Below are 18,463 nucleotides of genomic sequence, written 5' to 3' on the forward strand. Positions count from 1 at the left end.
TTGTAACCAACTATTGACAAACTGTTTCCACTAAATAACTTTACTTTGCTTTTTAGTGTGGTGCAGAAATTTGGTTTGCAATATTCCTATACATACAATACATATTCAACAAATGCCCATGTATGTCTTAGTAGTCTCATATACCTGGACGGACCTCTGATGTTTTTTTTTGTATTTGAGTACATTACACGTCAGTCTATATCAGTGCGGATGGCCGAGTGATTTAAGCGCGAGGCTTTCACTCGTAAGGATCAGTGATTCGAGTCTAGTTCTGGATATCTTTTTATCTTTCTTTTAGGTTATTCTTGTTTTATAACTATTTAGTTAAAATGTTAACATTAATCAATTTAAAGCTTTTAATGACAAACCTCAAAACATGCCTAAATCTGTGAAAAAGACTAATTACCTGTTTGTGAATTAAGTTTCAACGTGCAATAACAATTTTACATTATGATGATATGTTACACGGGCGTAACGAAACCAATTTTTAGCATACACACCAGGCTATAAGAGAACGTAATAAATGCATTTGTGAATGCATTATTCACATAAATCTATCTAAAATTGGAGTAGGAAATGGAAGAAAATTGAGTAGATTGATAGTGTGGATACAGAACGGATATATGAAAGTACTCTACCAAAAGGTATAAAAAGAAGAACAAAAGTAAACAAAATCTCTATAACTACGATAAATACTGCGGATGAAGATTGGTTTTAATTTTTATGCCCCCCATAGAAGAAGAGGGGGGTATATTGTTTTGCACATGTCGGTCTGTCCGTCGGTCCGTCGGTCCGTCCACCAAATGGTTTCCGGATAAAACTCAAGAACGCTTAGGCCTAGGATCATGAAACTCCATAGGTACATTTATCATGACTGGCAAATGACCCCTATTGACTTTCAGATCACTAGGTCATAGTTCAAGGTCACGGTCAAGGCCACGTTTTGGGGGGCATATGTCTCCGACCGCGGAACACTTGTTTAAAAAAAAAATAATTTCTAGGTCATTCCGTCGCAACAGATTCCGTTGTGAAAAAATGGTCACGACATTTCGATTACGTAACTGAAAATAAGAAGTTGTTTATTCCGTTATTAGCATTTTTGTTTTCAAATCTATAAATCAACTGTACCTACGTACGTACGTGCAGATTGGCACGATGGCACGACTTTGATGTGTGATCCATCAAATGTGTTATTGTCTCCTTTGGATATATTTCAACTGCAGCAGAATATCTACCATCTATATTTTATAATTTAATCACTTTTCCATGAACATTATTAAAAGAAATATATGGCGCGCAGAAAATATCTTTATGTAGTAATTTACCTACTTCCCAAACCATGAATTGAACAATAGAAATGTCGTTGCATGTAACATGTTGTTTATGTAGGCTAAATAAAATAGATATTTAGTTCAGTTAATGATTATTAAAATTGATCATAACATACACTCATTACAATCCCTAGTACAAATATGCGAGGTCTATTTGTATACATGTATATTTAACATTTTGGTAAGTTTAAATACCTTTAAACACGAAACACGCTTTTTTTCTTGCCATATAAACTGATTGTGGAAATGTCTTATTCTGAATTACACACAGACTCACTGGGTCAAAACATGTATCATTGATGCGCATATGTCTAGTTGATGTATAGTTGTGTACACCACACTTAAAGGGTCTTTTCACAGATTTTGGCATGTATTGAATATTGTCATTAAATGCTTTATATTGATACATGTAAACATTGGATCTAAAAAGCTCCAGTTAAAAAATCAAGATTAAAATTAAAACAACAAAAACAAAGTAACCCTCAACAGGGCTCGAACCACTGACACCTGGAGTCCTGAAGTAAAAGGACAATTCTTAGACCACTCGGCCATCCGTACTAATACAATTTCGGATATATTGTATACTTTATGTAAGCAATCCTCGTAGTTTCACAAAATATAACGACAACAACAGAACTCTCAATTATTTAATCGTTTTGCGTTGCAATACTTTATAATTTTCAGGTTTTTAAATCGTCAAAAGATGCAAATTATGGCTATTTTAGAGCATGGTAAATGTTCAGTATTACTGTTTCCTCACAATTATCATAACTTAAACGAAAGTTTGCGAATCTAAAACAACTTTTTTATTATTTTTTAACAGGTTTGTTAACATTCTGAAGTATTGGTTTAAAATTCTAAAAATTGAAAATATTATAATACAGATTTTCTACAAACAAGCTTTAGCTGATTGTAATAAAGGTCATATAAATGGGGTCTCAAATGTGAAGAACAGGTAAAATAATTATGGATTCGGTTATGTATTTGAAAATCCAAATGTTGTGCATGCTTATAGTTTTATTAGTGAGTTCAAATATAGACTTGTTGACAATTATAAACAAGAGCGGTTTGAAAAAAATAATAACAGTTCTGTATTAGATATATATACATTTTTTAAAACTTCACTTTACTATGAAGGATATTAAGACTTGCTTCCTAGGCGTTTACGCATATTTTTTTGTTAGATTAAGAGTCTCTTCACACCTGTTGAGAATCCAAACTAGCAGGCTCAGAATAACATTCCAAGAAATAAGCGTTATTGTTTCTGTAGTAATAGCTTCGATGCAGAAGACGAATACCACTTTATATGTATTTGCCGTTGTTACACTGATATATGAAAAAACAAATTAGCCGTATGTTTTATGTAAACCCATCTGTATAGACATTCCATATGTTATTAGCTTCATGTAACAAATAGGTTCTTTCAAATGTATGTACATTTATATAAGAAGCTTTTGTTATAAGAAATACGAATCTAAATAATGCTTTTTAAAATTCCATTACCGCTTTGATAGAATTTACGTATTATTAAAATTGATTGTGTTTATTCATCTTTGTATTCTTAAATAACCATTTTATGTTATGTAATGTTATGTAAATATGCTTAATTTCGTGACAGAAATAATGTGTATATTTGAGTATGAAGACGATGTACTTGTGTATATGTCTAAATAAACTGTCTGTCTGTCTTTTCATCATCTTTTACGAGTTAAAAACCTGAAAATTATAAACGCGAAGCGATTGAATAATTTGAAGAGTTCTGGATAGTTCTGCTGTTGTCGCTATATTTTGCGATACTATGAGGATTGCTTATATAAAGTATAACATACATAACTCGTTGTATGAGATGACCGAGTGGTCTAAACGATAGACTTTTATTCCAGGGTTCAGTGGTTCGAGCCCAGTTGAGGGTGTTTTTTCTTTCTTTAATTTTATTTTTGATTTTTTACTGGAGCTTTTTAGACCAATGTTTGCATTAGTCAATATAAATCATTTAATGACAAACTTCAATACATGCCAAAATCTGTGAAAAGATCCCTTTAAGATTGCTTTTAAACGTGTTATTGTTTTTAAAAATACAAAATTGTTTACACCATAGTTAACGTATCAGGGAATCTATGTTATGTTCGTTTTACACCATCACTTCATTTCAATAATACTTCCCGCTGATTCATGTACCCCTGAATAGCACAGATACACATATACCACTGTGCATTACATCGCAGTACATTCTTTGGAACACTCTTGTTGATTAGTCCCCATTGGTAAGCGAATGATTTAAGCGGGAAGTATTTTTTCAAGGAATAGTGCAGTGTAATTACACTACACAAAAAATAGAGAAATAATGTATAGCAAACAATATTCCGGTTATAAAAGTCATTATTTGTTTTCAACTGAAATATAACTTAGAAAGCTGGCCAATATCGTACATAGACATTAGATGGAAATTCAAAGCTCGTTGTGTGCCACTAAATAGATGTATTAACCCATTAATGGACTAGTGGACTCTTCCATCCTTCTAAATTGGATCAATTTATTTCCAAAATAAGGGATGTCTAGTATATTTATATCTATATTTAGAATATTTCTTACAGAAATTCCTTTTAGCAAACAGCCAAGACCCTGATGAGAAGCCGCATCATGCGGCGTCTCATCTAATGTTAATGCAGCTTATGGAGATTCTGCTCTTACTCCGACAGCACTAACCCTGTAGTGGACTGCTGTTTTTCCGTTAAAAAGCTCTTGTATTTTCAATTTGTCTGTGTCGAAACATATGTCGTAAGGTACAACTCACACGTGAATAGGTATTTTTTGTGTGGATATTTCATGTTCTACGGTAAATGATCTGTTATATTCAAAGAACATGTTGTGGTTTATCAATGTGAATATTAATACATGCTGCAAAAAAACAAATTGCTTCAGATAATATAACATTCATGGAACTTACAATTCTGAAAACAATATTTGCAATATCACTGAGTACGTTTATACGTCTATACAGAACCGCAAATTTAGGTTATTTGGTTAACATGATGTAGTCGTTCTGTACTACGTATGCCATTGGGACGTGGAATGTGTGTTCGGTTTCGCGTTCCGATTGTCAATACTGGATACCTGTATGCACCTCACGGAATGTTTCTCTGAGAAAGTCATCGCTAGCGTCCGTTGGAGGTGTGACAAAGCCTATCCCGTCGTAGGAAACCAAGCGCGGTAACGCCAACAGATGCGGTTGGTAAGCAACAAGAAAGTAAGTATGGGCTGAAATGACTTGCCCAGCAGGTATGCGCATTTGTCCGGCAATCTTTGACGTCACGTCGCTTGATATATCAAGCGGTAGATTTCTGATACAGTTAGTGGTCTTCACACAATTCCCAATAGCTTCATCCAATGCCGTTGGGCCGTCGTTCTCTGCTGCTTCATTCATAGGCGTTCCTTCGCTTGCATTTCCAGACGTCACCCTGACGTCCGTCCGTCTGCGCTCATACAGGTGCGGATGTCCTTCTAATTCGTCCAGGGCGGCCACTTGTGCATCGTCCACTTCGTACAACTCCCCTGCCACAATGCTATGAAACAAAATGCGCTTCTTAACTATAAAAATGATTAAAATCGCACGTGTGATAATAATACATAAATAGCAATGTATATCAATTCTTCTCATATTGATTCTAGTTTTGAACACTTAAAATTCAGCGCATCATCTTCACTGCCTGTATATCCGAAATAAATTAATCACCTGTTAACCTTAACAAGATCTGGCTATGCTATGGTTAGCGTGTCTGATGCACCTATAGTTATAAAACATCATCTGCCAATTTTAATGTTTTGTACTTCGTGTTTACTCAAGAAAATAATTATAAAGGCGGTGCTACATGAGTCTATATTCTATGTGAACGTTTTCAAGCTCATTACAAAAGAAGTACGTATGGACTACATAGTGCTATCACACGTTCGTGCTTTAGAATACATGTATTATACATTACACAATTCGTATAACAGCACAAAGATCATTTATTTTAATTAAACAGTTTTCACTACTTACATATCCATGGTCAGGTGCGAACAGCAAGAACGGGATGTTAAATCTGGTAGCCACTATGAGAGGGAACTTCCCGGAAGTGACCGCTGTTCCAAGGTAGCAACAGTGTCCCTTACTTCCGGTGGTCATCAGGTGATGGTTGTGTAGACCTGTTTTCAGAGTTCCATACACAAATACAATGTGCTTCATGTTCGATGTAAGGTCTATCAATTAATGTATAACTCGGTTGTGAAATATATCTATTGTTGTTTCTTTACCTTTTTGGACATGTTAGTTCACTTGCAATATTCCCTCAAATAAGCATGCGTTTGTAAGCTCTATGTTAATTTATACAGCGTACTAGAAAGTGACCCATAGATAAGTTCGTTACACATTTATAGGCACGTACAAATTGATGATTGCACAAGGGTACACACGTCAGCGCTTATTCACTAAAAGGTATGTATGTAGTTATACCTGAACACTCGTGCTGGCTGTCTCAAAAACAGAAATCATTCCTCAGTCTATATAGAAGTTAGACTAGGCATCCACATAACCAGTCAGAGTTGCTGTTAGCGTTTCTCGGCGAAAACCATCGTATTGCATACTAGTATTTAACATTATGACAAACAGTAGACCATATTTTTTTTAAATAGATAACACGGCTTCGACAATTCGGGCCGTGTTCTGTGAAAAGGAGGATTAAATGAATGTGCTTAAAGTGTCGTCCCAGATTAGCATGTGCAGTCCACACAAGCTAATCAGAAACGACACTTTCAGATTTTATGGTATTTTTCGTTTAGAGAAAATCTCTTTTTTGAACAAATCCAGTTTAGTCGGAGTTTCGTCTCTGATTAGCCCTTGCGGACTGCACAGTGAAGTTAACAGTTAAAGTAAACATAACGCAAGTAACATCACTATTAGGAGGAGACAGTTTATAAAACATGTTTAAATTTGTTAACCATACTAGTTTATCCTGAACACAATTCGATCTTAAACTAAGCTAACTATATTCCTCTAAAAGGTAAAGGCTTTTAAACAATGTTGTTTTTAATTTTGTATAATACATTTAAATAATACTTGTTCATGATACACAAATACTGAGTATAAATACAAGTAAGAATAACATAACATTACACGATATTAGAATATGTGATAAAATAAGGTACTTAAAATGTGATAATACGGGCAAAAGCCCGCGAAAGCGGGCGTTGACCGTTCATACATAAATTTAGACATAAAATTACATAAGAATACCACATATGGATGCGTCTCAAAAAAAAATGCCACGTGACATATATTTTGGCGATGCTATTTATGACTTTGAACAAATAGAAAACACTTTGACATATGCTAAATCACATGTTAATACATACCTCAGGAAAAAATATATCAATGACATCATAATTATGTTAGCGAATCGCACTAAATATTCTCGCATTATTTGTTTTTCTTCGCAACCGTTCCAGAATTAAGTCATTACTCAATTATCTCCCCTGAATACTCATCTTCAGTGGGTATAAGCCGAAGACTGGTTCACTACATATAGTGACAGTACTTTACCAAACACAATTTACGTGAACATAACCCGTCTTAAATATATTGCCGAATCGCAGATTTCTGTCGAATTTATTTGCTTTGATCTTTTCGATATCTTATTGTTATTATTATCCTGACAAATCACAAACGCTTGTTAAAAAATTATTTGTTTTAAAATATTATAGTTGGCATCTCTATTCTTCCAGTATTATCGCGGTATTTCAATAACGACACCCTACTATTTATTTGTCAGAATTCGTGACGCATTTTCCATTCGCTCTCAGAAAGAAGTTGTACGTGTGATCATGAGCAATATTCTGGCAAGTTGTCGTTGTTATCCATTAGAAACACATTTATTCACAAAATTTAAAGATATTCCGATCTTTTTCAGTCCTTTAGCTTTAATTTTTAACGTATTTGCATCTCGTCTGCTCGCACTTTACCGATATCCCGAAAGGTTACATATCACTCTAATAAGTTTAGGCCTAAAACCACAAAATCCGATACCTTTAGGATTTTCGTACCACAATTTTACGTACAAATTATTCCAGATTCGAAATCAACAAAAAACAAGACATTTATAAATTGTCCTGCATTATTAATCAGATTTTAAGATATTTGTTGGTTTTCCGTCTTTAGAAGCTGTTCTGCCAAGGCAAGAGCTGGGCATCACACAAGCCATTCTATCCAGCAAAACTGGCAGTTTTGGTTTACAGAAATCAACAAAGGAGGGATTCCTGAACTATCAAAGTTTCCAAGCTATACACACAGTTATTATCTGTGGTGATCTTTATTGGTTCTGTTGGTTTACTTGGATGGAACATGTGTGAACTTTTATAGAACTTTGAAAAGTCTATATCTGTCTATCTATAAACAAAAATCAGCTATGGTATCATAAGAACAGATGTGCAAACAATGTCAAAGGGTTGTTAAGTTAATAATTTGAAGGCAATTATGCTGAAAAAATATGAAAGTTCCCATGCAAATTTAGTCTGTATATCGACAAGTGTCTGCCAATTAATGTCAAACTAGTTATACAAAACTTACCACAAGTATGTAAAAGCACTAAGTATCTGTTGTGATCATTTTAGTAAGATAATGTAATTCTAAACAGTAGCAAATAGCTTGTATAGTAAATGCATAATGCAATTAATATGATTTCCTTTATATTGTGTAATTCAGGGCTATAGATAATTTTTTGGGTAATTGGGTTTTACACCCCCTGTTTTGACAACAATAGGGATTTTGTAAATTAAATAGAGTTTTAGAACAATTTTTTACCCCCTACTTTTGAGCTTTATTGGGTTTATCACCCCCTATTTTTTAACTCAATTGGGTAATTTAGGGAATGACATATATAATATAATAAAAATCTACTAAGATAACTATATTATTGTGTGCATGTGAAAAATAAATCAACATTTGTAGCAACATTAGTAAGTTTTAATTTACTTTTCATGTTTGTGCATAATGTACATTTCATAACTCCACTTTCCATATCCATCACCTGCCACGGGTGTTTGTTTCGCCACTCTATTAAAGTTTTTTCACTTACACGTGTTTTTTGAGTTAAGCAACCTCGTTCAAAATCGTCAATAATAATCGGCGAATAAATTCTCGAGAGAAATGATCAAATCTTGCAACAGATCGTTCAGCAAAGCAGCACAGAAGCTTTCGGTTTCCCCAATATTCTGGTGTAAATACCTGTCTAAAGTGTTTGTTTGTGTGAGGATACTCTTTCTACGGCCACGAGTGGCCATTTTGATATATTAAGAAAATGAAAGAAGAAATCGGAAGGGTCTAGGAATAATTACAGTAATTTACCTCAAAGATTGATAACCGCTGGAAAGACTGCCTTCTTTTCTTTATAGGACTGCATATATACTATTCGGTACATTTTTGTACGGGAAATAACCAGTTTAAAAGAAATACGTCCGGTGTTTGTAAGAATTGCGTTTCGTGACGCAAGGTTTTTACGGGAATTCCGTCATTAAATTTATATTTGCGTTTTTGTACGCTCGATTTTGAATTTAATTCCGTTTTTGGTTATTTTAATTGCGTTATAACACACATACGCTTGTTATCTATAGCCCTGGTTATTAATAAATTGGTTGTTACGTGTTAATCCGTGATACATGTTTTATGGCTTGTACAAAACCAGCATTGTTAATTTTGTAAAAGGTAATAAAATAACACCACTTTGTAATTTCATATACGTTAATATTGGTGTACTGTAGGTTGATGACAGTGTTTCAGTATTACTTATTTTGTAACTATTATTTTATGTTGCCAATAAATGATGTGAAGTGTTTTGTATCTCCACACAATACCACATACCTTTTTATATATGTACTGTGTTATGTGTTATTTGAATGTTTAAATAAAAAAAATATGGATGATATACATGATGCATTCTAATATTTGCATTCTAATTGTAGCTATAGAGCTAAGTGTATGCAGTTTAGACTGTGATTTAAGAATTGCTACAAAATGGCTTGTTTTTTAGGGGCGACAAAATTTAAACTATTCGACAATAGTTTGCGAAAGAAAATTAGAAACTTGCCAGATACCTGTATTTATTAAATATTTTAATTGCGAAACTAAGTATGTTGTTATGCTGTTGCACATAATTATACATTGATAATAAATATAGAAGACAATTAGCGGTGTTAACGTTTCCCAACAGTAGAAATCATTCTTCTGATGAAGTCAGTGGTATACAGACGAAAGCTCCAGGTATGGCTTTCAATACGTAGTGTGTGTTATTTGACAGTCTAAAACTTATTGTATGTAAAAAAATCCTGTCAAATTTGTCAATCAAAATTGATTTGACAAATCACATGATTTTGATTATGTTAAATCAGTGTACTGTATGCTAAATGCAACTGCTTTAGCAAGCTGTCAAGTTGATTGAGACATTTGATGAAACAAACTGTTTCCGGGGTAGGACCATTACTTAGTGTCTATACATGTATGACGTACCATGACGTCGAAAGTCTACAAGACCTAATATGTAGAACGAGAAATGTACTTCGACGTACAATTTTCACCGACCCTTGAGTGTTAGCCAATCAGAAGACACCTTACATCTGTTGCTTTTAGAGATATTTGACATTGAACATTATTATTATAATTATTATTTATACCAAATTATGCAACTATCGACCGCTTACTCATAGATATTGTGCGTATTTATTGACCTGGCGTGGCGGAAGTAACCTCTGACTTATGCAAGTTATGGTTATTACAAAATACGACCCACGGGGAGGTTATTATACATTATTTATCCCGTTAATGTTTGGTAACTGTTTGGTTACCGTTGGGAATTTCCTACACAGTAATGCGCTGGACGGTCGTGATACTCCGCCCCGCATGAATAAATACTCACAATACGCTGATTAATTTTAGTTTTAAAAAGGTAACAATTGAATCTTCTTTAAATTTGTATATAATCTATATCAATGCATTAAATACTTGAAACTTCTATGTGTTTTTTTGTTTGCCATTCTGATATTTTTTTATTCATTTTGTCCTTAATTAAAAAAGAGTTTTTAAACATTTATTATGAATAAATCTGGGAGGAAAAGCGGCTCAATAGACAAGTGTTTTGATTGGCTCTTCAGAAAATGTGTACGTCGAAGTACAAACATGTATGTCGAAGTACAAATTGTACTTTGACGTACAAACATATACTTTGAAGTGTATTTTATATTTGTATGTCGCCGTACAATTGTTGTACTTCGACGTACATTTCTCGTTTTACCTAGTAGGTCTTCTTGACTTTCAACCCAAATGGTACGCCATAGTATGTCTTTAGGGTTATCTAAGAATGCTCCCACTTAAGGGATCAATACAGAGACCTCCCAGTGACTAAGCCAGTTAGCAGACACCCCATCTACTATACCACAGCCACCGAACCAGCTTTAAATTCCTGTGGCTAGAAAAAAATTAAAATAATAAGATGCTAGATCTTTAAGCTAGGGAACCTGTAACTCGTTTAAAGATTGATTTTTTAAGATGCATTACTTAATTATTGCAACAATTTTAATATTTTGAACACAATCATGTCCATATATTTATTAAAAATACATGTTTATCAAAAAAACTTAAAAAGCTTTTGCCCATAAATTAGGTAGCACCTATAATCATATTATCATTGAATCAACAAATGAACATACTGGAACATAAAAACCTACACGATCACTGTTCGGGTTTTTCATAGCTTGTGTGCACCTCGTGCCAATATTTGAAGGTCCCCGTTGGCCTTTCTTTTGGCGATACGTATCTCTTTCCTTCCACATTGCTTGTGTAACTTTTGAAGGAACGGTAAATCCAGCATATATGACCGATATTTCACGAGAAAGTACGCCTGTGCCTCCACTTCCGGACCGGAAGTACCATCCAATGTCACGTGCACCTTATGACGTTCGTAAAAATCCGGATGAGCTTCCAAGCCATTCAGAATCTCCAGTCTGGTTTTATCTAATTTAAAGGGCTCGCCTTCGACATGCTGCAAATATAGTGTATTATCTTTGATATTCTGCAAGAATTTGATATAGTGTATTTTGCACATTCTGTACTAAATGGTATGTAATAACTTTGACAGGGCATACGTGTAGGGTAGATTATAACTTCGATTTACAGCAAGTAAATGGTATAGTATAACTTCGATAATTCGCAAGTATGCGGTTTAGTACAACTTCGATATTCTGCAAGTATAGGGCATGGTACAACTTCTATATTCTGAAAGTATATGGTTAAGTATACAGGTAACTTCGATATGCCTCAAGTGTTGCTTGGGTTCTTTCCTAGAATTGACCTTTTTCTATGGAAATATCCGATGTGCTTGTTTTTGTTTATATTTTGTTTTAAACAAATAAAAAGTAATAAAAATGTCCGTTTTCGTTTCACATTGTTTTAAATCAAGATGAAGATATATTTAAATCTTAAGTGGCCTAACATAAATAGAAATTGCGGCTTTTTTCTTATCAAGACAGTGTTCAGTGTAGTTAAAGTGACGGAACTCCAGGTGGGCAAAACGTTTTGTAGGTATGCATACAGGAAAACTCTTGGGTAAAGGCTCCACGTACAACTGAATTTTATTTGCCAAATACAGTCCCTCTGAATAAAGCCTTTGTTAGCGTTGAAGAATTGCTTTTAATATTGAACTTTCCTATTCATGTGTACATACTGAGAACGAATGCAGTCATCAGCGGTATATTTCATTAGATAAAATGAAAATCAGGATATTATGGCAATTCGCTAGAACCCAGTATTTTCGCATTTTTAAGCAACGGCTTTGACAATCACGAGCGCTGGATCAAAGTATGCGAACGGATATACTATTTTATAACGTAGTATTTAATGCACCGACATTGTGTAGGAATCAGATAAAATTTAAACTAGGTATGTGGCATAAATTGACATACGTTTGCAAAATTATGTTTGGGGCTTTACAGAATTTTTGAAAACGCATACCCTTAATTTTACATATTTACTCTTTTCAATTTGCAATACTGCTTCGAATAATCCTTAAACAGCATAACTCCTGTTAAATAACTAGTTTCACAGCCTATTCTATCTGATTATCAATAACAAATTTCTACTGTGCTAATGATAGTAACAATATGTCTGCTATTTGACCAAGAGATATGTTGTTATGAACGTCATTTCTTTTATTATAAATATTAATCTAACTATTATAATTATACGTATCATTATTATCAATAATTATTGTATTGCTTATTGCTATTATTTTACACATTTTGTCAACAATTAGTTTGATAGAATACTATTGAAGGTAAAATTAAAGAAAATGTTTGACACAAAATACGTATGTTACACGAATGTGTATTTGAATAATATAGAAGATATGTGTATATGTTCTACAAATATGATGACTAGAAAATATCCTTTTAAAGATAATTTGTTTTTGTTAAAAGTGTTTGTTGTGTGTATTTACGGTAATCTTACACATTTTGATAACAAGTTACAACACGTTTACACTAATATATTTTAAAGTTGAGATTCTTAGTAACGCCCCGCTAGTCAGTTGCAAATAATGTGTAATGAGACTCAGGGGATATAAAGGATTAAAAAGGGTCTATACACAATTCCTATAAGGGGGTGGGGTGGGGGGGGGGGAAGTGCTCTGGGCTCGCGGCCTATTATGACGAGATAAAAATAGAACATAATTCATGTACTTTACGGTTCGACAAGTTCGTACTTTACAGTATTACATGTATACAATATAAACAGATCTATACCATCTGAATAACAATCGGATCGACCCTACACTTGATCTAGCGTACGGCAAAACTGCAATCTTTATTCCCTTGTTCAGGTGTATTATTTTCCCAGCCTACCTCGAGATTGACAGTCTACTTGTCAGTTAATTAAAGCATACTCACATGACCTTGACCCGGTAGATAAAGAAGATACGGGTGCATTAAACCTGGATGCCACAACGAGAGGATACTTATCACAGTCACCGCTTTTCTTGATTTAAACAGCTCACATGTCCCTCCAAGCTCGTCCTTCATCAGATAATGATAGGGCTCGCCAGATTTTAAAGTCCCATACACGAAAAGCAATATATTTGACATTTCGTACTTTCACTATTTACCTACACGTTGTCTTGATAAACATTGAAGTGTCGCTTTGAGTGGTTTGCCGTATATTAGCGAGTTACCAATCTCCGCGCAGAGTTGTCGTTCTTTGCTCTCACTTACAATTAATTTTAATCCAGCTATGCTGGTTACTGTCAAATTTCTTCGCGGATGTTGTCGATTTACAACCGGTAGTATTTTCCGCGCTATATCTAAATAGTGACAATTTAATGGCCGCTGTTACAACAAAAAAAGTAAACATATATAATTTTATGGATTACAAAAATCCTTTCCGCTTCAAAATGCAGATGTGAAATAGTCGTAAATAACAAACATTTTGCGTTTAAATATACAGTATTAATAGTGCAACCTCGCGTTTGTAATATGAAGTCCCCACACTGATCCCAACATTTTTCTAACCGTTCAAACACGCGGTTGCACTTTACTGAATCAATACGTATTAGTTTCAAAAAACATGACACCTATAGAAAACTCTCACGATTGAGCGGGCTCTCCACTTTTAAAATCCCATAAAAATGGTGACATATTAAAAAGGAGATCCTTAAAAATGTTAACTGGGTCACGCTTTATTCTCCCAACACAGATCCGAAAAAGTCACGTGGTATAGGCACCGTGGATACTATAAGACAATTGTACATGAAACACATTAATACAGGGAGCAAAGTCTGGCCAGTATTTGTCAAAACATTGCCGATTTAAAGCAGTTTTATTTGTAATGTCCAATAATACACATTTAACTATAGATTGACATATAACACACGTATTTTTTGTATTCCAAAATTGACTTCCAAAATTCGTATGCATTCATTAAGATGGCCGATACTACGGATAGACATGCTGCTACCATTCAAATAAATATGGCCCAAATAAATATAACTATCTCTAGAAAATGAGATTCTAAAAAAAGAAACACATAACTTAGAATTAAAATTAGCACTTAGAGCACAACATGAAGCAAAGAATGGAACAAAATATTCAACAAAACGTATCTGCTTCAGACTTCATCAAAATTCACCCAATAACCTTCACAGTAAACGAAACGGTCCGTTTAAGGATCCCTTCTGACATGAACTAAAAATATCTGGACTGAAACTAAATATCGACTTCTATAATTGCAATATTACACATAAACAAAATTTAAACGATTATTTTCACACATAAATTGGGTGCGGGAGGGCGGTTTATCACTCTTTCTTGCTCCTTTAACATACCTTATGCCCTTTAAATACACACCGCGAATGGCGAATCTATAGACTTGCAACTCATAGAAGCCGCAAAACGAGAAACTCGTGCATTTGATGCGCTAAACCCTTAACAAGAAACCCGATTATTTCCGCGCTACAACATTACCGTACTTTCTCTTCTAAATAACCTGTACAATACCGATACGATACCGTATTTATCAAACCGAAAATCATTTCATTTATCATACATGCATATATATTGTAAGTTTAAAATTTAGCTTTCAGACTCGACTTTCCGCCTCTTCATTCTTGTTACTGGTGTCGATTTGTTGAAAGTCTATTTATGGGAGCAAAGTTATAATCTTGACAAAGTCTATGTACGTTATACGGAAATCTACACATCCCGAGCGACACACAACATTTTGCAGCTATGTGATCTTTACCACTTGAAACTTGCTAATTTGATGAAACGCCTATTTATATAATTATATTCAATGGCGTTGTACAAAACATATATATGTACATAAAATTGATAAAAAAAAACAAGAGGTATTGATAATATTATGCAGCATTAATTAAAGGATTAATGATCTAAATATGTGTGATATAAATAATAATGCTGTAAGAAACTTAAGCAATAAAACTATACCGGCTACACTATTAAAACACAGTAAAAGTAAAATATTATGTAATAAATTGATATAACTAGGGTTAAGACAATAATTATAATGATTTTATGAGCAAATATTTTTCATTTACTAAAAGGATACGTAAAAGGATATTTCTGCACTCTGGATGTCGGATCCCACAGCTTTAAACCACTGTCACCCTTAAGGACACTTCTTTTGGGTTTTAACCTTATTTGAACTATCGTGACTACAAGTCACAAATAGACTGACCAAGTGTGACTACAAGACACAACTTGAAGGTTAAAATTACAGAGTGACTATAAGACACAACTAGAGGGCCTAAGCGTGACTAAAAGACAGCTGGTTGATGTAACTCAATCATTGAGCAAAGAAGCCCTAATGATTCTTGGTTACCAGTCACTTGTACAATAAATATCCTTTTCTCGATCACAGGTATTCAAGTTAAAATAGGTTGTAAAAGTCTCTGAAGAGAAATGTTTTCAAATTCCTTTTGAAAATGTCTATTGAGGCGGAAGTCCGGATGCTTGATGGAAGTTCATTCCACAGTTTCGGACCAACAACTCCGAAACTCCTATCCAAGAATGTTTTTCTCTTCGTGCGTTTCACATCATAACATCCGTTATACAAGACGGTAGATCGTAGGTTACGTGCTGGTACTTTTTCTTTTAAAAGTTCTGTAAGGTATTTTGGCGCGTGGCCAACAGAACAATTATACATGAAGGCCAGTAATTTGAATGTTATCCTTGCCTTTACTGGTAGCCAATGAAGTTCATATAAAGCATCTTTTGAACTGTCATATTTCTGTCGACCGAGTACCAATTTGGCACACATGTTTTGAATACGTTGCATTTTGTTTATTTCGCATTGAGCTGTTCCATACAAGATCAGATTACAATTATCCAGATGAGATATTACCAAAGACAAAACAAGTATTTCTGTTGCTTCTTTTGTTAAGTATTTCCTTATGTTTTTGATTTTAAGGTAGTTGTACATAGCTGTACGACACTTAGTTTTGATGTGTTCTTTAAAATTTAGTGTTTCGTCTAAATATGCACCCAAATACCTGTATGCATTTTTCTGCTTTAACAGTGTCACCAGCAATATCTATTTCTTTAGATTGACATTTATTTAATTGGGGTCTACTACCGAACATGACTAATTCCGTTTTTGATGCGTTCAGTTTCAGTTTATTCTCGTTCATCCAGTTGTTAATAACGAGTGCACAACTTTCAAGTTCTTGAATGGCAGTTCTTTCAACAGAATAAGATGTAGGTTTGAACCAATTTACCAGATAGATATTTACACATGATTTTAGATTGCATCAATTTGAGTTACAATACATAACCTCGTGGACTAGGTGATGTCTTTTTAACCAATGAAAATGGGAAAAAAACAGTTTTAAGGAGTTCTCTGCATCTGTACCTGCTCATATACTTCGGGTACATTTCTACACGGGTGGTTTCTTCAGAAGTGATCTGGCAGGGCTTGTTTAAAGCCATCGACTGTCTGTTTGCGCACCACACTATCGTCCAGATGGATCCACAACACAAGTGTTTCCACGAAAAAAAGAGTTTTTGTACTGGTTTGTTTGAGCACTAGGAATTTTGAATGCACGAGAGTTATTTGTAATATAACGGTCTAGAATATTCGACGATGTATAGTCGGAGTTAGTTTTTACTTTGACATTATTTTTTTAGATTTAGTCAGGTATTCATCTGGGTCCACTGCTGGCACCATACCCTTGCGATCTTGTAAAGCATCACCAAACTACTAGTATTATAGGCGCGGCGGTCTTGAAGAGAAGAATTCAGTTTTAAAGTAGTGAGCATATTTGTAACACATCCTTCTTCTTTGGATTTGTAGTTATTCATTATAAAACGAGCACCGAGACGTTGAACTTTTTCGATTTTGTCAATATCCATTTTAAGAAAGGGGTCTTATATGATTGAACCATATTCAAGCTGAGATCGAACCAATGCGATAAAAGCTGTTTTACGACATACTATGGGACAGTCTTTTAAATTCCGTCTAAGAAACCCGAGCGTTGAGTTCGCCTTTTTGCAAATGTTTGTTATATGATTCGACCAAGTTAAGTCATTTGATATGAGTAATCCAATTTATGGATTAGAGTCTACATGTTTCAATATTGTTTTATCCAACTCGTAGAGCTACTAACTTTTACTTTTAACACTTAGAATGTAATACTATTCTGCATTAAATTTCATACCCCAGGTTGATGCCCAAACTTCTAGTGAAGCTAAATCTTCTTGTAATTTTACATGATCCGAAATATTACATATTGTATCCTGTGATATTACACTGAGTGGAAAGTCGTTGATATGACATAAAAATATTAATGGACCGAGTACAGTCCCCTGTGGGACGCCCGAATCAACATGTATGCTTCTAGAGAGTTCACCTTCAACAACAACTTTCATAAATCGGTCTTGAAGGATGGATGACAACCAGGACAGTAAGTGACCTTTACCATGAGATACCAGGTACGTTTGTAGTACTTTTATTAACGACGGGTTTGTTGTAAATGTTAGATCAAGTAAATTTCCTTGACGAGTTGGATCGAAATGTACCTTAGTTAAGTTATTTTCACTCATGATATCAATTAAATGTTGCTAGATAGTTCTATCTTGAGTGTCCCGGGTACACACGGTAAGGGTGGTCAATCTATGTCAGGACAATTAAAATCCCCTGATAATATAAGTTCTTTCGGTTTACTGTCATTAAGGCGATATCACGACGAGTTAATATTATCTCGGTCCGCCATCGATTTTTTCGGCATATAAAAAGTTCCGATATGAAGAGTTTTTCTTGATTTCAAAAACATCTTAATTAGTTCAATTTCACAGTCTGTTATAAATTCAATACATTCGACCGACGTCAAATCGTATCGAAATGTTCATTTCTATAAATAGTGTACACTTCATGAAAGATTTCAGATGATTTAATTGTGTTTTTTGAAGTTTTTCTCGGTTTCACGCCATGTAACCAAGATTCAGTGCCACAAATAACGTCTGGTTTATATAGCTTGTTGCAATTTTAAATTCTGATGTTTTGTCACGAATACTTCTACATTAAAATTCTCAATTTCTGTTTCGGT

At 34.2% G+C, this 18,463-nt stretch overlaps 2 protein-coding genes across 2 annotated transcripts in view; both read right to left on the minus strand.

Moving 5' to 3' along the window:
* LOC127860125 (gamma-glutamylaminecyclotransferase A-like) overlaps nt 1-5,724 on the minus strand; it is a 98,234-nt gene extending 92,510 nt beyond the window's left edge. Inside the window, exon 1 of the mRNA XM_052397972.1 lies at nt 5,371-5,724. Coding sequence (XP_052253932.1) covers nt 5,371-5,556 — 186 coding nt within the window. The 5' untranslated portion in view covers nt 5,557-5,724. The remainder of the gene's footprint in view (nt 1-5,370) is intronic.
* LOC127860126 (gamma-glutamylaminecyclotransferase-like) overlaps nt 1-13,570 on the minus strand; it is an 80,155-nt gene extending 66,585 nt beyond the window's left edge. Inside the window, exon 1 of the mRNA XM_052397975.1 lies at nt 13,296-13,570. Within this exon, the coding sequence (XP_052253935.1) occupies nt 13,296-13,490 (195 nt within the window). The 5' untranslated portion in view covers nt 13,491-13,570. The remainder of the gene's footprint in view (nt 1-13,295) is intronic.
* Nucleotides 13,571-18,463: the final 4,893 nt, after the last annotated feature.

This window comes from Dreissena polymorpha, chromosome 15, assembly GCF_020536995.1.
Source record: "Dreissena polymorpha isolate Duluth1 chromosome 15, UMN_Dpol_1.0, whole genome shotgun sequence".
Taxonomy (NCBI): Eukaryota; Metazoa; Mollusca; class Bivalvia; order Myida; family Dreissenidae; genus Dreissena; species Dreissena polymorpha.